We start from the raw sequence: 17078 nt of genomic DNA on the forward strand, positions 1-17078 counted from the left end.
GCTTCTTCGCTGTTTGCCTGCGGTGGAAGTAAATGATGAGCGCTCCTCCAACGCTGGACATAGCGAGCCACGCGGCATGGCTCCACCGGAAGCCGCACCCTCGCAGTAAGACACCTCCATCCCCTCGCCACAGCATCCGCGAGAGAAAACAACCTCCCGAAATGCTCCGGGCGACTGCCTGCCCCTTCCTTCTAGTGGACCTTACTACGCCCCGCCCCTTCGTCCCTCGGGCTCCGCCCCTCTCAGAGGGCGTTGACGTTTCGAGCCTTTCTGGCCCGCGCGAGGAGCCGTACCGGGGAGGCCTGGCTCTAAGCAGGCGCCAACGGCAAGCGCCGTTGTTTGAGGTAACGGGGCGCCTTCTTGGGCTTCTGTGGGAAGGGGCGAGGCGGTGCGGTCTGCGGCGGGGGGAGGCGGAGGTGGGTTCGGAAGCGGAGAGTTCTTCCGGGGGAAGGCTGTGGGATGTCTGACTGCAGCCCCTCCTGAGGGAGTGCGCCCCATGACTCTACATTGGTTAAAATCGGCCTGAGCCACGACGTATGCTTCAGGGCTGGTATTTAATGCCGTGCCAAGCCGTGGCATCAAATAGAGACTTAACAGGGAGACTGTGCGTGAGCCTGTGCAGGCTGCCTTTCCGTTCGTGGGTAACGGATACTGGATATTCCCTCCGCACTGAATATCGACAACCAACCCTTGAACACGTCTGGGGTTAGAGGGAAGACTTCCAGGGCAAGGGGTGTAACTTCCCGTCGGGTTGAACACAGGCCTTTTGTAAGTAGCCCAAGACATTGTGATTGCTATACGTTTTTGCAATTTTTGTGTGGAAAGGGGCAGTAATTTTCCAAGCGATCCTAGTGACGGACATTCTATATGTTATACAGTATCAGGGGTTATTTATATTTCAAAATCTGAGTGAGCTAGCTATATCTCATGACAGGGATCTAGTCCTCTAGCTACGGGGTAAACCTTTCCTTTGGGAAACTGCTGGGATTTGGAAGGAATGGAACAGGGTTCTAATACAACACATCTGGCACATGAGGTATAATAAGAAAAATAACTTCCTTTTGTACACTGGCGATTTTTTTTTTTTTTAGAGAATGGCCCCAGTCCAACACAGATTTATTTGAAATAAAGCAGTACTTATGTGCACTTCTTTGCACTGGGGTGTGACTGTTGCATATGAGGAATGAGGCAAATGTAATGGTTTAATATAACCCTACTGGTAAATGATGGTTTGCTGTGCTTTTGCTAGAGAAGAATTTGTCAGAGTGGAAGATGGTTTTAAATGACATGAAGGATGATGGGTCTGAGCAGGAGGGCGACAAACAGCTGGAGCCTGATGTCATCGCCAAGGGAAACATACTTGAGAGTTTTACAGAGAGTCAGGAGACACGGGAGTTGATTAATAATCTCAGATTGGTGCATGAAGACCTGATATTGCGAGAAACAGCACTTGAAAAATTTAAAGGTAAGAGCACTCCCTTTTAGTATGTACAGCTGATTGGGACCTTGTCTCCAGATCTTTTTACGTGTAATGGTTAAGAGTGTGAACTTTGAGCCAAGAAGACCCTGGCTCACTTCTCACTTTATTCAGTAGAGTTAAACACACTTACTAGAGAGTAAGGCCTGTTGGATACAGTGGAACTTACTTTCACGTAAAGAGGCACAGGAACATTCTGTAGGTAAGCCAGTATCTCTCAGCCTTGGCCTCCCATCTAGAATATACAACAATAATGCTTTCTGGGTTTGAAGATACTGAAAATGATTGGTTTTTCATAATCAAATCATTGTTAATCTTTTTACTTCCGAAATAAATCCTTAAATTTACATTAAAATAGGCTAGTGACTCTCTCTGCAAATGCATTTGTTATCATTGCTCATCTTCATCAATATTAGGCATACTGTTTGTATTTGAGGAGCTGGTTCCTCAACTTATCAAAATACAAAACCCATTTGTTGCAGCACATCAACAAATTCAAATAAGACAAAAATCAGCAATTCAATAAACATAGCATAAATTCAATATTACAGTGAAATAATCTAGACTTAATACATAACAAGTACAAAGCAAGAGCAAAATCAAAATTAATAGGAAAAACAAACCCAACTCTCACTGCTAGTGCTAGTCTTGCTGCACTCCAAAGGGCCACAGCAGCCTGGATTAAATAAAGGTAATAGATCTTGGGGGTGGAGTTTTCTCACCAGGCTAGATGGTTCACAGATTAATTTATTAAAATTAGAAAAAATGGTTGATAATTGATTATTTCTGTTGAATGTGCGTTTTATCTTTTAGTTATAATGGACAAATACCAGGAACAGCCTCACCTTTTGGACTCCCATTTAGGTAAGGCTTGTTATACCCTGTTGTAATGAGTGGGTGCTTGTGCCTGGTGCCACAGCCCTCCCAGGGCAAATTGATCAGAACTTGAGACTGAATGGTACTTTACCACTATCCTCTTCTTGCCTAGGAGTTACTTGCCATGGGGTTCAGGATAGTGCCCTACTGTGCCTGCCCATGCCAACAGCCTGCTCCCCTCCTCCTTCCCTGTAGGTATAGCAACACTACCAGAGTACTTGGACCTGAGTGGTTAGGCCAAGTGAGGAGAGAAGAAAATCTCTCTTGGATTTTGGTCAGAAATCCAGACATCCAGTCCAAATTATGAGAGAACATTTATTAAAGACAATATTAAAAGAGGCAAGAAGGAAAGCAAAGGATACTGAAGAAGAAAAGTAAACAAACCATAAGGTGAAATTTACTATCCTACACTAAACCCTTAAAAGTACTCCCACGCAGGGGTCACAGGATCTTGAAATGCATATGGCATCCTTGGGTGGAAGAGATGCTGGAGAAATCAGGGTCTGAGCATGCCCAGATGACAGGGAACCCCAGTGACAAAGGAACCAAGAACTCTATTCCATGTTATTAGGTTTGGGCAGAGAAAGGAAGGAGAGGGGGCTGCTCTGCTAAGTTCAACAACCAGGTATGTGGCACCTAGGTAGAAAAAAGCTTGTTCTCACTTTTTGAGCTGGGACATGAAGCTAGGAAGGTGATAATTAAAAAACGGAATGCTTTGCCCAACTCTAGAAGACTCAAAGAGGCTTCCTGGTTGTGAATTTAAAAGCCTGGGATAGAAGTACTTATGTCCCATGAAGCCATGGAGGCTGGTAGCCAGGTCAAGCATGCTTGTATTTAGGGAAAATGAATGTGAAAGTGCAGTGGAGCACTACATCTCTTATGTAAAACTTCTATAGAATCTCAGATTTCTGGTCAGCATGGAAGAAGCTTTATTTTGTTTAAGTATCAAGGAGGTGGTGGTGGGCAGATTGTCCCTGGCCAAGCTGCTTGGGATTCCCCTGGCTATGATGTCATTGCCCTTCTCTCAACAGCTTTGCAAGGAAGTCCATACACATCCAATTTGGTGTTATTGATACAGGAATTCCTGAATGGTGAGAAGTGGAGTAGGAGAGAGTTGTGCTGCTTCTTGCCTTTCAGGTTTCCAGAGCTTGCCCTAGAAGCTTCTGTCTAGATGTAGAGATCTCGTGGGCAACCAAAACAGAGAGAAGGGATTGCTGGATTGAAAACATCCTGCAATTTTTAGGGGTGGCTCTTATTTCTCTGGAGGGTTACCTGCAAGTTGTGGGTGTAAGAAGCAATGCACAGTCCTCCCGTGGTCCTCCATTTCCCCATGTTGGATTATGACTGAGACACGGCACCTGCTTCTTATCCTGCAGGTGCCTCTGCTGGGTTGCATACTAGCGCCACCACCCTTATTCACAATGGAGTGAGAGTGTGAGGTACATCATCTGTTCTTACCTTTCTGACACCTGTTTTGAGAAATGAAGGAACTCTTGTCAGGTAAGAACTGATGATGTACCTCACACATGATTTGAGCAGAAGAAGGGTTGTGAAGGCCTAGAAAAATCAAGAGTCAGGTGGCCTGCAGGCCACCAATTGACCATCATTTATATAGTGTATTAAAACGATTGGGGCTGAAATAGGACATCAAAAGACAGTGAGATTATATTTGCCTTTACTGGGAGCTTCGGTAATTTTTTTATCCCCTCTGGCCTTACAAAATCTGATAATTATATTTGACATCGTTCTTCCAGGATTTGTTTTATTGCACTCTGTTTGTCTTTTCAAGTTTTCATGGTCAGATTGAAGGAGATTGTTAATACATTTTGCTGTAAAACAAGTGATTGTTGTTCAGTCATTCAGTCGTGTCGGACTCTTCGTGACCCCATAGACAATAGCACGCCAGGCCTTCCTGTCCTGCGCTCTCTCCCAGAGCGTGCTCGAGTCCATATTCATTGCATCGCTGATGCTATCTAGCCATCTCATCCTCTGTCGTCCCCTTCTCCTTTTGCCTTCAGTCTTTCCCAGCATCAGGGTCTTTTCCAGAGAGTTTTCTCTTCGCATTAGGTGGCCAAAATATTTGAGCTTCAGCTTCAGTATCTGTCCTTCCAATGAGCACTCAGGGTTGATTTCCTTTAGGACTGACTGATTTGACCTCCTTGCAGTCCAGGGGACCCGTAAGAGTCTTCTCCAGCACCACAGTTCGAAAGCATCAATTCCTTGGCGCTCAGCCTTCCTTATAGTCCAGCTCCCACAGCCATACATTGCTACTGGGAAAACCATAGCTTTGATTAGACGGACCTTTGTCGGCAAGGTGATGTCTCTGCTTCTTACTATGCTGTCTAGGTTTGCCATAGCTTTCCTCCCAAGGAGCAAGCGTCTTTTAATTTCATGGCTGCAGTCACCGTCTGCGGTGATCTTGGAGCCCAAGAAAGTAAAATCTGTCACTGCTTCCATTTCTTCCCCTTCCATATGCCAGGAAGTGATGGGGCCAGATGCCATGATCTTAGTTTTTTTAATGTTGAGTTTCAAACCAGCTTTTGCACTCTCCTCTTTCACCCTCAACAAGAGGCTCTTGAGATCCTCTTCGCTTTCTGCCATTAGGGTGGTATCATCTGCGTATCTGAGGTTGTTAATAATTCTCCCGGCAATCTTAATTTCTGACCTGTGATTCATCCAACCCGGCGTTTCTCATGATGTACTCTGCATAGAAGTTAAATAAGCAGGGTGACAATATGCAGCCTTGTACTTCTTTCCCAGTTTTGAATCAATCGGTTGTTCCATGTCTGGTTCTTACTGTTGCTTCTTGACCCTCATACAGGTAAGGTGGTCTGGTACCCCCATCTCTTTCAGAATTTGCCACAGTTTGTTGTGATCCACACAAAGGCTTTAGCATAGTCAATGAAGCAGAAATAGACGTTTTTCTGGAATTCTCTTGCTTTCTCCATTTGATCTCCAGTTCCTCTGCCTCTTCGAAACCCAGCTTGTACTTCCGGTAGTTCTCGGTTCGCATACTGCTGAAGCCTAGCTTGTAGGATTTGGAGCATCACCTTGCTGGCATGTGAAATGAGCGCAATTGTGCGGTAGTTTGAACACTCTTTGGCGTTGCCCTTCTTTGGAATTGTAATGTAAACTGACCTTTTCCAGTCTTGTGGCCACTGTTGAGTGTTCCAAATTTGTTGGCATATTGAGTGCAGCTCTATAACAGCATCATCTTTTAGGATTTTAAATAGCTCAGCTGGAAGACTGTCATCTCCGCTAGCTTTGTTGTTAGTAATGCTTCCTAAGGCCCACTTGACTTCACTCTCGAGGATGTCCGGCTCAAGTTCAGTGACCGCACTATCATGGCTATCAGGGACATTCAGACCTTTCCTGTATAGTTCTTCTGTGTATTCTTTCCACCTCTTCTTAATCTCATCTGCTTCTGTTAGATCCCTTCTTTCTTTGTCCTTTATCATGCCCGTCTTTGCACAAAACGTTCCCTTGAGATCTCCGATTTTCTTGAAGAGATCTCTAGTCTTTCCCATTCTGTTTTCCTCGATTTCTTTGCATTGTTCATTTAAGAAGGCTTTCTTGTCTCTCCTTGCTATTCTCTGGAAATCTGCATTCAGTTGGATCTATCTTCCCCTTTCTCCCTTGCTTTTCACTTCCCTTCTTTCTTCAGCTACTTGTAAAGCCTCATCAGACAGCCACTGTGCTTTCTTGCATTTCTTTTTCTTTGGGATGGATTGAGTTGCTGCCTCCTGAACAGTGTTACGGACCTCCGTCCATAGTTCCTCAGGCACTCTGTCTATCAGGTCTAATCCCTGAAATCTATTCCTCACCTCCACTGTATATTCATAAGGGATATGATTTAGGTCATACCTGAATGGTTTAGTGGTTTTCCCTACGTTCTTCAATTTAAGCTGAAATTTTGCAACAAGAAGCTCATGATCTGAGCCACAGTCAGCTCCAGGTCTTGTTTTGACTGCCTGTATAGAGCTTCTCCATCTTTGGCTGCAAAGGACATAATCAATCTGATTTCGATACTGATGATGTGGTGATGTCCATGTGTAGAGTCGCCTCTTGTGCTGTTGGAAAAGAGTGTTTGCTATGATCAGCATGTTCTCTTGGCAAAACTCTATTAGCCTTTGTCCTGCTTCATTTTGTACACCAAGGCCATGCTTGCCTGTTATCTCGGTGATTTCTTGACTTCCTACTTTGGCATTCCATCCCCTATGATGAAGAGGACATCTTTTTTTGGTGTTAGTTCTAGAAGGCGTTGTAGGTCTTCATAGAACCGATCAACCTCAGCTTCTTCGGCCTCAGTGGTTGTGGCATAGACTTGAATTACTGTGATGTTGAATGGTTTGCCTTGGATTCTCACTGAGATCATTCTGTTGTTTTTAAGATTGTACCCCAGTACTGCTTTTCCCAGCCTTTTGTTGACTATGAGTGCTACTCCATTTCTTCTAAGGGATTCTTGGCCACAGTAGTAGATATGATGGTCACCTGAATTAAATTCACCCATGCCTGTCCATTTTAGTTTGCTGATTCCCAAGATGTCGATGTTCAATCTTGCCATCTCATGTTTGACCACCTCCAGCTTAGCTTGAGTCATTGATCTGACATTCCAGGTTCCTAAACAATATTGTTCCTTACATCATCGGATTTTCTTTTCACCACCAGACACATCCACAGCTGAGTGTCCTTTCGGCTTTGGCCCAGCCGCGTCACTCTTTCTGGCGCTACTTGGAAATACCCTCTGCTCTTCCCCAATAGTATATTGGAGACCTTCCGACCTGAGGGGCTCATCTTCCAGCGTCATATCTTTTAGCCTTGTGATATGTTCCATGGGGTTTTCTTGGCAAGAATACTGGAGTGGGTTGCCATTTCCTTCTCCAGTGGACCACATTTTGTCAGAACTCTCTGCCATGACCTGTCCATCTTGGGTGGCCCTGCACGGCATAGCTTATGGCTTCACTGAGTTACGCAAGCCCCTTTGCCACAACAAGGCAGTGATCCATGAAGGGAAAAACAAGTGATAGTGCAGACTAATTAGAATATGGGAAAATGGGCACACACATTTCCCATACGAAGGTGAGTTGACCACTCAGCACTCCTATGAAAGTGTGACACTATGTAAAGGGAGCCAAAGGTCCAGGGAGTGATTTATAAAGCTCAGCCAAGATCTGAAGATAAAATCTCTGAACAAGTTTGCAAACTAATGCTCCGCACGCTCCCCTTTGCTTGTGTTTAGAATGGATGTTGAATTCGCTACTAGATATTATCTGGGATGAAGCATCTCCTTCTTCTTTAATTCATCTGACCTTTCAGTTTCTCTACATCATTTCAAAGGTAAAAATAAATTCTAATGTATTAGAAATGTTATATAACCACAACTGTCAAATTATGTAAAAGAGTGAGGTATATGAAACTATTAATATATTAGAGGTCACATGAACAGTTGTGGGTGCAAGAGACCTGTTTTTCTGCATCAGTTGCTTTTCCTGGGATATGCTTATGGCCTTATCCTGCGTAGTATCCATAGTCAGGATTCCTCTTTTTCAAAGTTTGTAATGGGAAGTTGCTAGTTCATTAAAGAGGTACAGAGTTTCCTGTAAAGCTATTGATGAAGCCCAAACAGACATTGGGAATAATAATGTTTTTTACAAGCTTGTTTCTTGAAACTTGATATACCCTTGAGTATCTCTGCTTATGAGTTATTTCCCAGCCTTTTGCTTCAAGGATGCCTGTCCATGTACTCATCTTTGTGTATGTAAAGTGCAAGCATACAAAGAGCAACATCTTGATCTGACAGTCCACCATGGCTTAATTTACCTGTGGGGCCTGTTGTGCTGTGCTGGGTGCCTGTGGCCACGATTTTTGCATGGCATCTATGGGTGCCCAGCGTGCCGTGGGTTGTCATTTTATGTGAACCCAGGCAGCGGGGGTTGTTTGAGGGCTAAACAACCCTCTAATAAACCCTGCCACCTGGGTTCGTGTGACAACCACCTGTGGCAAGTTAGGTGCCCATGGGTGCCCGGCATGACACAACAGACCCCAAGGGTAAATTAACCCACAGTGGGCTGTCATACTGTGTGTGTAGTGGAATATGCCTTATAGTGTGTAGAGCTGATAAGAATGTATTGTATTCTGTACACATGACTAATTCTGTGTTGTGAGATAACTATAAGTAATGGATTGTCTTATTGGAAATGAAGGAAGGCTGCTGTGTGTGGGTTCGTCAAGTAGAGAAAGCTGTAAACTGCTTAGCTTACCAGGAAAGCCCTTATCTAGGTGTTGCTGGTGTCTATGGCAGACTTGCCTGCATGAGAACAATGGGAATTCTGGTATGACCAGGACTGAAACTAAGGGTAAGGTCATTGACATCATAGAGGTTATATAAATCAAGGTTAGATCTGCTTAGCAGAGGGATCCTGGCAGAACCAGACACCTGTCATATGTGGTGAGGCTGGCTTCTCCCACCATGCCCTCCATTTGGGTAATTATGAAACTTTGATATTGACTGTTAGATTGAGAGGAACCCAGGTTTGCTACGTTAACAATATGCTAGCTACTATTTTCATTATACTTTTAATGATCATAACTTGTGTGTATTTAGGGATGTTTGTAATCTGCCTCATCTTAGCTAAACCTTATTCTCTTAAACTTTTTGAGCAATAAATATATATTCTTTAATGCCAACTTTGTGTTGTGTGGCTTGTTGTGTGGTATTCTCTCTTGATCTGATGAGTCTGAGACACACCCGTTCAAGTTTGGAAAACAAGCTAGTTGGATGGAACAAGAAGAAATTACTCATGCGAAGCAGCTCAATTGGCAATGACATGCAAATGGGAAAACAGAAAAGAAGTAAAATGATGAGCAACGGTATGAACACTGGTTGCCATATGCGTGCAAATGTTCTATTTGCTTTTATGCAAGCTAGTGCTGTAAACTGTTAGCATGACATGACCGAATGATTTGTTAACATCAAGTAGTTGATTGTTTTAAACTGTTTGAATAGATCTTACTAGGTTGGCTTTGTTGTAATGGCAGTATGTTAACAATAAAGAGTGGTTCCAGTTCTGATATGGACACAGTCTGTATTTTTTTGCTAGATAACAAGAAGCTGCTCCAGAAAACATAAAGCAGTTTTTCTTAAGTTTCGAAGTGTGAGAGTGCAATTGGTCTTGTATGTCCTGTTCATCATTTATAAACTATCAAGGGCTTTGGGTTTCCCAAAGTGTGGGTTGTAACCCCACTGGGGTTTCTGAAAGGGAGAAGTGGAGTGGCAAGTCCTTGACTGTTGCTGTCTATTTAGCTTAGACTGGAGGTGAAGTGGGGAGAGAGAGTATTTACTGGAGATGGGGAGGTAGAAGTGGTAAAAAGGTGATAGTAAAACAACTCAGGGGAGTATGTAGGAGCTTAGTCTGTAACACTCAATGCATCTGTTAAATTTGGTACTGGATGGATGTGTGGGACTATTGACTCGCTGGGCATGTTCTCATGACATGCTAGCCCATTGGGGCGATACACTAGTCCATCATGAGTGACAAGCTACACATTGGGTTGTTCCATGAACAACCCATAGTGCGTGGTTTGTGCTCCAAACAGACGATCAGGCTTGCCGTGGCTTCTTTCCCCCCTCCTTTGCCCTCCTTCCATCTCGATCCTCCACCCAGTATCCCAGGGTCCTGTGTGGCAGAACCTGTCCTGTCTGCCTGTCCTGACCCCCTCCCTGTTCTGATTGCTACCCCTTTTCAGTCACTGGCTTTTTTCCCTTTAATTTTTTATTGTTGCACCAACCCACTTTTCCTTCCTGATTGGAGTTTTCTATGAAAAAGAGGGGATGCCAACTCAGGGTGATGTGGACTACAAGGAGAACACCCCTGCACACAATTTTCATGATTGGGTCCACCCTTTAAATCCTGGGCATCCCCTTGCGAAGTCAGTAATGTGAAGCGTTCTTTCCTTCTTTAAAAAAATAATCTTCATGGTGCTATAGTGCTATTCTGATGGAGCAACTGACAGCTGCTGACATCGTGTTCCTGTTCAATTCCTCCCACATTGTACTGCACATATCTAATGTTTTCACTACTTTCCCCATTCTGTCAATGTCTTGATCAGTTTCATCCCCGCTCTTGTGGTTGCTTTCCCCCCTTTTTTAATTTCTTCATGAAGCTATAGCTCTATACCACTATAGCGAAAGACCAACAAAAAGAGAAGAAGAAAGAGTCCATTTGTTCAAATGGCCAGGAAAACGAAAAATAAAAAAGGGCGGGGAACCAGTGACAGAGCCTCCATAGTGCTGTTTGGGTGCTGTTAGAGGGGCTGCCACTGGTGAGGGAAGCTTCAGGAGGCTTGGCCACGACTGGGCCCATGATCAGGAAGAGCATGATCAGGAAGAGCAGTGATCAGGAAGCACTCTTGCTCGCCGCTTCCCTTAACTCACGATGGATTGGGTGTCCCGGGTTTGGATGACACGCTAACTCATAGTGGGTAAAACAACCCCTAGAACAAGCCATTCGATGTTGCTGTGGCTTGTTTTAAAAAATTAACTCACCCTGTTGGAAGCTGTCTGCGTTTGGGTGACACACTAGCCCATCATGGGTGGTCACCCACAATGGGTTGGTGTGTCATGCGAACCCAGTCACTGACTGACAGGCTCCAGTTGGCAGCTGAAGGAAGACAGGTGGAAAGATACAGAGGTGAAATGCAGGGGAAGAAGAGAGTTCCTATTGGGAAGAGGAGAACAGTTAGCAGGAACCTGTACGGGAGAACCATTCCAGTCAGTAGTGAAAGTGAAGGAAGAGAGCTTGGCTCTGACTGCAGCTGACTGTTATTTTCCTTGGCCCTAGACTTGCCACCTTCTCAACACTAGTTTAGGTGACCTGGCAGTGATCTTGAACCATTCAGGGGCTTCAAGAGAAGCATTAGCTACAGAAGCCCAAGAAGAAGAGGCCCATTGCTCCTTATCCTCAGCGGAAGAGCCCCAATGCATACTTACCTGACTTAACATTATGGAGTAAAAGATGTAACTCCCTGCCTTAAAGGGCAAAGTATTTGGAATAGATACTGACCACTGATGTAACCACGAGACAGAATTAAAGAAACATAATTGAATTCTACACTTAACTGTGCCTGGTATCTTAAATGGAAATGATGGAGGACCCATAGTTTTTTGCTCCAGCACCCATTTCACAGAAGGCAAACTGATGAAGCGGCTGCCGTACCCTCTTGAACAGGCTATTTGGGATGCTATTTGCAAGTGCTGTGCTGAGTGATTCAGTCCTGCTTACTTTTGAGTAGACATGCTTCTCCTTTTTGCTCTGGCTCACCCCCTTTTTGATCAGCACCTGCCCGGTTGCCCAGCACCAAACGTGGCCTTTTGACTTAAAGGAAGAAGCCCGCTCCTGTCCTTTCTTAACACAATATGTTTTAAATATTTTTTTTAGTGATCAAGATCTGCATGTGATATTCTAGGTTCTGAAAAAATATAGTACAATAGGTTGCTCTTCTTGCTACCATGACCATTATACAGTATATTTAAAATATTTCCAAACTGGTTGTTGGTGCATTTTCAGGCCCAGTTTAAAGTGCTGAGATTGATCTTTAAAGCCCTGAATAGTTTGGGACCAAGTTCCCTGAAGGACTGCTTTCACCCATATTCACCTGCTTGCACTCTACTTACACCTCTGTCTATTAGAACAATTAGGATGGTGGGTGCAAGTAAGAGGGTGTTCTCAGCAAAGGCTTGATCCATGTTTGTGGAACTCATTTCCAGTGAAGATACTTCAGGCCCATCATTGCAAGCCTTGAAATGAGCCCTAAAGGCCTGTTTGTTTACTGCTGCTTTCTATTCAATAAAGATTTTATTGGATTGATGTATATATGATGTGGTTTTAGCTGTAATTATTTATTTGATTGTATTGTTTACTGAGCAAAATGTTTCCTGTTTTAGTGTTATTGATGGTTCTTAGTTGTTCAGCTGTGGTGTTTTATGGTTTAAATTTTTTTTTGTTTTTATATTGTAAATTTATAAGTTGCAAGCCACTGTGGGTGGGTTTTACCCTAAAAGGTAGAGTACAGATATCACAAATAAATAAAAATAAAATATGTTTATATTGCTATAATTGGAAATGAATTGTTAAACTGCGAATCTTTCTGTTTGCTAGGTGCGAGGGTATAAAACTTTCCTGCGATTATTTCCTCATGAAGTAGTTGATGTACAACCTGTCCTAGATATGCTTGTATGTCAGAATACAAAGGACTACGAGGTGAGTTCCTTGTCTTTCCTACTTCAGAAAGAAATTATAGCTGCAGAACTGCAAATAAAGAAAACTTGATCAGATAGATAGGGAATAACTGTTAAAACATACTTGATTTGAAGGCCACCATGCCAATTTAGCATTGGGCAGGTAGGGAGCAGTATCAAGAATACATAGTTGGTCAGTATGTGTGGGATGGGGCTATAGTTCAGCAACAGAGCATATGCTTTCCATGCAGAAGGTCCCAGGTTAAATTCCTAGAATCTCCAAGTAGGGTTGAGAAAGACTCCTGCCTGAAATCCTGAAGAGCCACTGCCAATCAGTGTGGTCAACACTTAGCTAGAGGGTCTGACTTGATATAAGGTGGTTTTATATGTTCATAAGCATTCTTTCACTCATACTGTTTTGTAATACACAGGAATATTACGTTTTCATGTGATTGCCTTTTAGTGAGAACTAATGCTCATCCTTCTTTTTAAAGACACTGTTGCATTCTCACAATTCACACTGGGTTCTGAAGGCCTAGAGAGTTACATTTTAAAAATTAGAAGCAGTTACCTTGCTAAAAAGACCTGGAATTGGCAAAGCCACTTCTGGAGCTGTCCATTTATGGATCTTTTCTGAGTAATGAAATTCCTATCGTATGTTTTCATCTGTCTTCGGAAACCTTGAAATTATTTGGCAGGGTTCATGGAGTTGGGGCTTAGGCTTGGTGTTGTGGATGAAGCAAGTATTCTACTTGGTTTCTGTTAAATTTATGTTAATATTGTTCTTTCATGTTTAATGAAAATGAATCCTGGTAGAACCAAGCAGTCCTATCTTTTTTTCTTATATCTGCTGATCGTTTTGGTAATAATAAGCTGGATGTTGCATATGGAGATGGCTTTCACACGTGTATGTTACAAGTTTTCTGGGAGCATAAACTATGTATTTTATAACTTTTATTTTATGATAAAGACAAGTGTTTTTTCCCCCCTATCCCTTGTTAGACATGGGAGACTCGTTATATGCTCTTGTTGTGGCTGTCTGTAACATGCCTGATCCCGTTTGATTTGGCACGGCTAGATGGAAATATCTCTTCCCTAGAAGGATGCCCTCGAGTGTCAACAATGGATCGTATCCTCACAGTGGCAAAAGTGAGTATTGCTATGTACTGGGCTGGCTCGCATGATCACTGCAACCTACCATGGCGTATTCAAGCCACAGGGGGTTGTGGTGCTTGCTGGTGGTAATTTTGAATAGTCAACCCTCCGCGAGCGATTGCCATGGTTTGTTGTGTCATCCAAACCTGGGTGGCAGGGGTTGTTTGAGGATAAACAGCCTTCAAATAACCCATGGTCTGTTGTAGGGTTATTTGAGGATTGGTTAACCCTCAAACAACTTCTGCCTCTTGGGTTTGGATGACAAGATGAACTGTGGCAATCCCCCGCCAGGGTTTGAATATTCAAAATTGCCACTGGCATACGCTGTAACCTGTCATGGCTTAAAGAAGCCATGGTGGGCTGCGGGGATTGTGCGAACGAGGTCGATGCTGTTAAGATTTATAGCAACTTTTTATGCTTGTGAAACTGGAATGCATCTTATACATACTGCCCTTGTAATCATCCTGGGTTATTGTGGGCCATGATTTACTGCTGGATTTGGGCCTCATTTAGAGGGTCATTTTATTTTTTTCTTTCACACTGGATCACTACCGATACACTCTCTCTCACCCTGGCTCAGCACCCATAGACACACTCTTGCACTTACCCCCTGCCATTTATCCTGCATCCATTCTCTCTCTCTCTCTCTCTCTCTCTCTCGCACATGCGCGTGTGCACACACACACACATGCAGATACCCATGTATCTATTATGCTTGCATACACACACACATGTCCCTCCCTTCTCCTCCCTGCAGCCATCTGCCATCTTCATTTCCTAAGAATGCCTCTGAGCTCCATGTTCAGTCTAGAGGCATTAATGGGAAATAAAGGTGGCAGTGCCTGGAGGCCCTCGTTTTGCTTTGAAGCAATACCAGCTGCCAGTAAAAGCATTTGCTAATTAAAAAAAAAGTGGGTGCCAAGAAAGTTGTCCAGAGGCACCATGTTGCCGTGGATGTCACATAAAAGATTAAACAAACTACAAATAGCAGAATAACTACAAAAAGGCCCAGATGAGCAAAATGACAGCTTTTTCTAAACCATTACAAGGAAGTAAGTTTCCTACTCTCTTTAAGGAAGGAGGTTTGAGGGTTTGGGGATTGTGTCCCTAAAGGTTCTACTTACAATTGTCTCTCTCCTGATATTCTGTAAAGATAGGGTGGTATCCATGTTGCTCCTGTCCAGTATGAGGTAGAAGTATTGATTTGGGGTAAGAGCTGTCACTTTACTTTTCCTGTCAGTTACATGACAATGAGCCCTAACATTCAGGACTTAGAAAGGATATTGGAGAGACAGGTCAGCATTGCTTATTGTATTTGCTTTTTAAATTAGACTCCTTTAGGTCTCCATGTCTCTCTTACACTTCACATAAATGCTAAGTTAACTGTCTGTATTACATACTCAGATACTTTGTCTGTGGTTTGTACCATCCTGACTTGCAGAGATACACAGGTGAAGAATTTGTGTACGAACATTTTGTATTCTCAGGTTTAATATGGTAGACTGTACTAACTCAATATTATTTTTCTTTTTAGTCTTACCTTATTGTAAGTGACAAGTCTCGAGATGCAGCTGCAGTCTTGGTCTCCAAGTAAGTCACTTATGCTGATATTGCCCCCAAATTTATTTATTTATTTACTTTTATTATATATATTTATGTATGCTGATATACAAATTAGATAAAATAGTAACAATAATAAAACAATAAAATGCAAATGCATCAAAATAATCAACAAAAACAGGAGCAGAGATCTTCTTTATGATAAAGCAGACAGTTACATAAAAATCCTTTAAAAGCTTGATGGAACAATAGGGTCTTCACTGCCCATCTGAAACATTGTAAACGGGAGGCTAATCTAGTTTCCTTAGGGAGGGAGTTCCATAATTGGGTGCTGCGGTGGAAAAAACCCTGTCTTTTCTACCCACCAACCTAAGCATTCTAGATGGAAGGACGTATAACAGGGCTTCTGATGATGATTGTAAGTTATGGGCAGGCTTATACTGGAGGAAGTGGTGTTTCAGATATTCTGACCCCAAGTTGCTTAGCACTTTATAATTAAGAACCAACACTTCAAATTGGGCTTGGAAACAAACTGGAAACCACTGAAGTTGATTCAAAACTTGTGTTATATGACCTGTACAACAACTACCAGACAACAGTCTGCCCACTGCATTAGCTGTAGCTTCTGGACACTTTTCAAGGGCAGCCCCACGGAGAGCATCTCCCATGTTTGTAACACGTGTAGTGCCAGTGTGGTGTAGTAGTTAGAGTGTTGGACTGGGACTTGGGACATCCGGGTTCTAGTTCCCACTCAGCCATGAAGTTCATTGAGTGACTTTGGGCCAGTCACTGACTCTCAGCCTAACCTACCTCACAGGGTTGTTGTGAGGATAAAATGGAGAGGAGGAGAATCATGTAAGCCACCTTGGGTTCCTTGCAAGAGGAAATGGGTGAGATATAAATGTAATAAATACATAATAAATAAAATGTTTCTGTTTAAGGTTAGTGTATGGACATGTGGGACTTGCAACAAAATGTTGCAGCAAATCTTCATCTCTTAACAGGAGTGCTTCTGTTCAGGATGCCTGCCAGCCATGTCCTTGTCCAGGATCCTATGAACTGTAAGGGACTTAAGCAGGCCAACTCACTCTTCTCCGCTCCCCACCCCCATTCTATGGCTCCTGGAGGCCACATGCTCAGTTCACAGTGGGCTGTTTGTTCAGTCTCCCCCCCCCTCCCGTTTTTAATGTTTTGTTCACCCAAGCACCACCTGAACATACTGATACCTCCCTCTTGTTTCTCAGGGGCTCCATTTTGTCTCCAGTCCTGCCATCACTTAACCTCCTGAGTTCACTGTTAGAAAAATGATTATACATCTGAATTAAACTGATGTCTGTTCATATCTTGGCACTTTAATGGGTCATTGTAAATTGACTCATTCATTCACTGCAAGAAAGGGACAGGGTGAATTTCTTCCACATGCACTGAGTTTATGATACTCATTTTTTTTTTTTAGCCACCCAGCCTTAGGGAATGATGCAGAAGTTTATACGTGACCTGTAAGAGGCCCTTATATCTGTGGTGTGTGAGCACTACTGGGTATCTTCAATGGCTTTTAGACACTGCTCCAACATTTATACAGAACTTCCCAAATAATGCAGTGATACTATTCTCCCCTCCTTTTGGCAAGGTTTTTTTTCTCCCATCACACACCTTTTGTGCGGGTTTTACAGTGACAAAATTGTTTAGAAGCTAAGAATTAGCAGTAATATCACTAGCTCTATTATAAGATGAAGATACGTTAAGAATGTGACTATGGAACATCTATTGCAA

The 17078-nt window shown here is 43.1% G+C and overlaps 1 protein-coding gene across 13 annotated transcripts in view; it reads left to right on the plus strand.

The window, feature by feature from the left end:
• Positions 1-283: 283 nt before the first annotated feature.
• The window catches only part of TBCD (tubulin folding cofactor D), a 219903-nt gene continuing 203108 nt past the window's right edge, over positions 284-17078 (plus strand). For 5 of the 13 annotated variants that reach the window (XM_084838320.1, XM_084838324.1, XM_084838322.1 and 2 more), the window contains exons 1-7: positions 284-344; positions 1255-1465; positions 2291-2341; positions 7593-7690; positions 12511-12612; positions 13593-13739; positions 15280-15335. In XM_084838320.1, the coding sequence (XP_084694446.1) occupies positions 1273-1465; positions 2291-2341; positions 7593-7690; positions 12511-12612; positions 13593-13739; positions 15280-15335 (647 nt within the window). In that variant the 5' untranslated portion in view covers positions 284-344; positions 1255-1272. Of the gene's footprint in view, positions 769-1249; positions 1466-2290; positions 2342-7592; positions 7691-8341; positions 9224-12510; positions 12613-13592; positions 13740-15279; positions 15336-17078 lie in introns of those variants that run through there. The other 8 variants (XR_014788321.1, XM_084838327.1, XM_084838329.1 and 5 more) reach the window with 4 other exon arrangements.

The sequence above is a fragment of the Heloderma suspectum genome, chromosome 2 (genome assembly GCF_057233095.1).
Source record: "Heloderma suspectum isolate Gila_16-S chromosome 2, 16-S_ref, whole genome shotgun sequence".
Taxonomy (NCBI): Eukaryota; Metazoa; Chordata; class Lepidosauria; order Squamata; family Helodermatidae; genus Heloderma; species Heloderma suspectum.